The 4,120-nt window shown below is 31.6% G+C and overlaps 1 protein-coding gene across 1 annotated transcript in view; it reads right to left on the bottom strand.

Annotated features, from left to right (window-relative positions):
- Window positions 1-925, bottom strand: part of LOC104743954 (probable serine/threonine protein kinase IRE3) — a gene marked incomplete at its 3' end in the record, with an annotated part of 6,286 nt that extends 5,361 nt beyond the window's left edge. Inside the window, exons 1-2 of the mRNA XM_010464981.2 lie at window positions 150-925; window positions 3-67 (exon numbers count right to left, since the gene is read on the bottom strand). Coding sequence (XP_010463283.1) covers window positions 3-67; window positions 150-678 — 594 coding nt within the window. The remainder of the gene's footprint in view (window positions 1-2; window positions 68-149) is intronic.

The raw sequence follows: 4,120 nt of genomic DNA on the forward strand, positions 1-4,120 counted from the left end.
ACCTCTGGGGTGCAAACTCCTGAGCTTCCTTCAGGGCTAGATATGCTAGGTAATACCTTCAATTGACCTGCTTAGTAACATCAAAATCAAACTTGAGAACTGAAACATCAACGGGTGCCACGATAAAATGCAAGAAGTATTAGCCATACCATTTCCCGAAGCGGGGCTGCTGCTGCTGCTTCTTAGCGTTCCAATATCAAGAGATTTGTGATCAGCTTTGCTACTCCCAGCTTCCTTCTTGCCTCTACCTGAACTAGTATCAAACTTTGACAACTTGTAACACGGTAAGACCGGAAGTTCATCATCATTCCCAAAACGGAAGAAATTTTCTTGCGGCAACGGGCCAGACCTCGTCTTGATTCGATTCAAACCAAGAGACGAAGCCATGATAGGCGTTTCAGCAAGTGGCTTCTTCTTCGCCGCCTCAGAACCTGAAGATGACAGTTTCGATTTCCCAGGACTAGAAGAGTGAACTTCGAACCAAGCTTCTTTACCTTTCGATGAACCATCCTTCTTCGGGTAAGAGCTCCAAATCTCCTCTTTGGAATTCGATTTCGGTTTCTTCTTATCGGACCCAACCGGAGAATTAGAGCCAACGGATCGAGGACTGTTTGCGTTATTGGGACTAGACGATCCCGATTTCTTCGAGGAAAAGAGGAGTTTACTCTTGAACACCATTTTTTAAAAATATTTCTTCTCCCAAGCGGAGAGATTTCAAAACCTAATCCTTTACAATTTTACAACACAACACGCTAAGGCAAAACTCCAAACACCATCTACAATTCGAAAGAACAAATTCTCTTAATATCTTCAATCTCCGTTTTCGAAAACCTTGAGAAAATTTTTCAAAACGAAGAAGCTTTTCGATGAACCCGACGAAGAAGACGATGGACGTAACTGTTGTTAAGTGCGAAGCTATAATCCTTTTTTTTTATCTAATAAGGTTAATTAAAACGAAGAGAGATTAGGGATAATCAAACCTGTTAAAGACGCAGCTTTGACTATATAATGATTAAAACATTTATATATGAGTAGAGGGGAATGCATTTTCTTATTTATATGAGTAGAGTTGATAAGATTATGATGAACATTGAACACTTTTTTAATTTTTTTTTCTTGAGGATTTTGTCATTAATGAATTTATTGTGTGACTTGTAAGTTTTCATTTGTTCAGAAAAAAAATCTAATTTTTTCTTTCTATTACGAGATTTTGCGCGTCATTTTGTATTTTAAACGAACAAACTTAACTAATTTTAGAATTTTCATGACCGTTGAGATTTTATATATTCACCTCTAATCGAATTATAATTGGTACATCCCCAAATATCTTTTTATAATATTATAGTTTCGATTGATATAAGAAGAGATTTCCCACATTTTTTTCTAAGTTTGAATGTATAAATCCAATTAATTTAAAACTTTTTAGTACTATCGAGATTTGATATAATCACATGAACAACTAATATTTTGTTAGATAAAAATTTTAAATCTATAGTTTTTGATTATCATAAGAATATTTCTCTAGTATTTTTTTCTATATTTGAATGAATAAATCTAACTAATTTTAGAACTATTAATATTGTTGATACTTGATATATTTAATAATGGCTAGATACAAATTTTAAAAAGTTATAGTGCTGATTAATACAAGGAGATTGTGTGCCTATAATTTTAATATTTGAGTTGATAAAACTAAAACTTATAATTAATGATTGATATTAACTTATAATCTAAATTGTAAACCGATAAGCATGTATTGTTGTGTATATTTGAGTAATTACTAAAGTTAAAACTATGATTACCGTTGATATTTGATATATTTTCGATAGCTTTATAAATAATGTACAACACTCCATTTTAAAATTTTAATCTCATATTTTTAACTAATATTTTGTAACTTGCACGAATAATATCCGCATCTAATTGAATTTATTGAAAATTATTAACTTTATGATACTAACATACTAATTTTTTTTTATTAAACTTGACCAAAGAAACTTATTATACATGCAGTGTGATTTGTTTCTATGTATTTTGTATGTCTATAGTAAATTTTTTTTTTGATCAAACAACATATGATATACATAATTGAAAAAATAGTATATATACTGCAGTAATTGATTAAGTTTTATCTTTATAAATGATGTAACATATATTTAATTGTTATTTGTTTAAAAAAATTAATACTAATTTAATTATTCAGGTTTTATATTAATATTTGTTAAATTTAATTGATATTTGTTAAAATATTTAATACTAAAATGACAGTCTCTAATTTATTGCAATAGAGTAAAAAAGAATGGGTTCCAATATATTTTTTAGGTGTTTGAACCTGAGGATTAGTAGTTGGCTAAGAGCTTGTATCTCTCAAAGTATGCGGAGCATAACACCTTTGAATGAGCTATACTAACAATCTGATATATACTTAGATTTAGATCAGGTTATTGGGTGGAAACTCATGTCCATAGTAAAGAAGATGGAGAGATTATCCCACCACTTGTGGCTCAGTTGCTTTAAATTAAGAAGAAAATATGGGGACCGTAAATTGCTCAAGAGATTAGACATTTCCTATGACGATGCTTATCGGGTGCTCTTGCAACACTAACTCTAACTTAAAACAAGAACATTTTTTTTTTGTTGGTGTAAAACAAGAACATTTTTAGTTGATCTCATGTCAAAGATGTTGTCAAAAGAAGGAAACAATAAACCATATATTGTTTACGCGTACCTTCGCTCAAGTTATTTAGAAATGTGTAGACAGAAATGGCAAACAATTCATAATATCAGATGGTCTAGAAGACAACATTGGTTCTTACATGTGACTAAGATTCAAAAATATTCATTCGTTACTCTCCATCAGTGTTAACTACCGTTTTGATCACGTGGAGACTTTGGAAATCGAAACGTTTCTCTTCCAAAATAATGCAGATAAAAGGATAAAAGAAGCAAGGTGTTCAAAAAAAGAAGAAGAAGAAGCTAACAATGGATATATGACATAGAAGCAAATAATGATAGGATGCATGAAATTTTTTTCACTCCTCTTGAAAGTAAGACTATGAAAATAGACAAAGCCACAAAGGGTATCAATGGTCTCCACTGCCAAATGGATGGCTTAAGTGTACGTAGCTTTGATAGTAGATTTGTTCATGGTCGTTCTTTTACAAGTATATGTTGGCTGATTAGATATATATAGTAATGGGCATGTTCTCCTGGCGGGTTATGCACAAAACACGCCTCAACTAGTCCGTTACAAGCCGAAATTCTCGGTTTTTTACATGTTCTTTAAATGGTGTGGACTCATGCATGGTCTGCGATATATGTGGTTTGAAAGCGGTAATGAAGTGTTCATTAACCACTCTAATTAACGGAGGAGAAGTCCAATGTCCTTACTGGGATCTTTATTATGTAATATACGATACTTGATGTCAAAGCTACCCAACTCACTTCTTGATCATGTCAACCGAGAGAGAAACAGTGCAGCGGACAAACTTAATTGCTCAACTCCATACTTTTTCAGTTTTTCTCTTAACTCTTTCTTTGTATACGTTATAAACTCTGTTACACCAACTTGGTTGGTTAAATTCTTATACACCATCATATCATTATTATCATATGTATAAACAATTTTACAATGGAATGGCTTGGGCCAGAAGCCCGTAACCTTTGCCTCAAATGGTTAATTGCCAACCACATTAAACAAATTACAGAATTGAAAAGAGGTAGCTGAAACTTGAACCCTGGACAAAAAAGAAGATTAATATTTCCTTAACAATTGTCTAAACATATTATTTATAGTATTATACCACATAATTAATTAACTACCATGTTGGTGTAGTAGAGATTCTAGAGAATGAGTCAATGCACTTCGGGTTTGCCCTCTTTGAATTTAAGAAGAACGTTTCATATTATAATTGGTTTATCAGCAGCTTTAAGCTTTAAATAAATATGATTAAAATATTAGTATACTTGAAATATAAATAAATAAATTAACTAAAATATGATTTCTAAGTCCAATGATTAAATTTCTAATATTGGAAGTCTTTATTCCGGAACAGGAAAGCAGACCTTAGATATAGTATATCGTATGGGATGATTTGTATATTATTAGGAGAAAATTAAA

This window comes from Camelina sativa, chromosome 14, assembly GCF_000633955.1.
Source record: "Camelina sativa cultivar DH55 chromosome 14, Cs, whole genome shotgun sequence".
Taxonomy (NCBI): domain Eukaryota; kingdom Viridiplantae; phylum Streptophyta; class Magnoliopsida; order Brassicales; family Brassicaceae; genus Camelina; species Camelina sativa.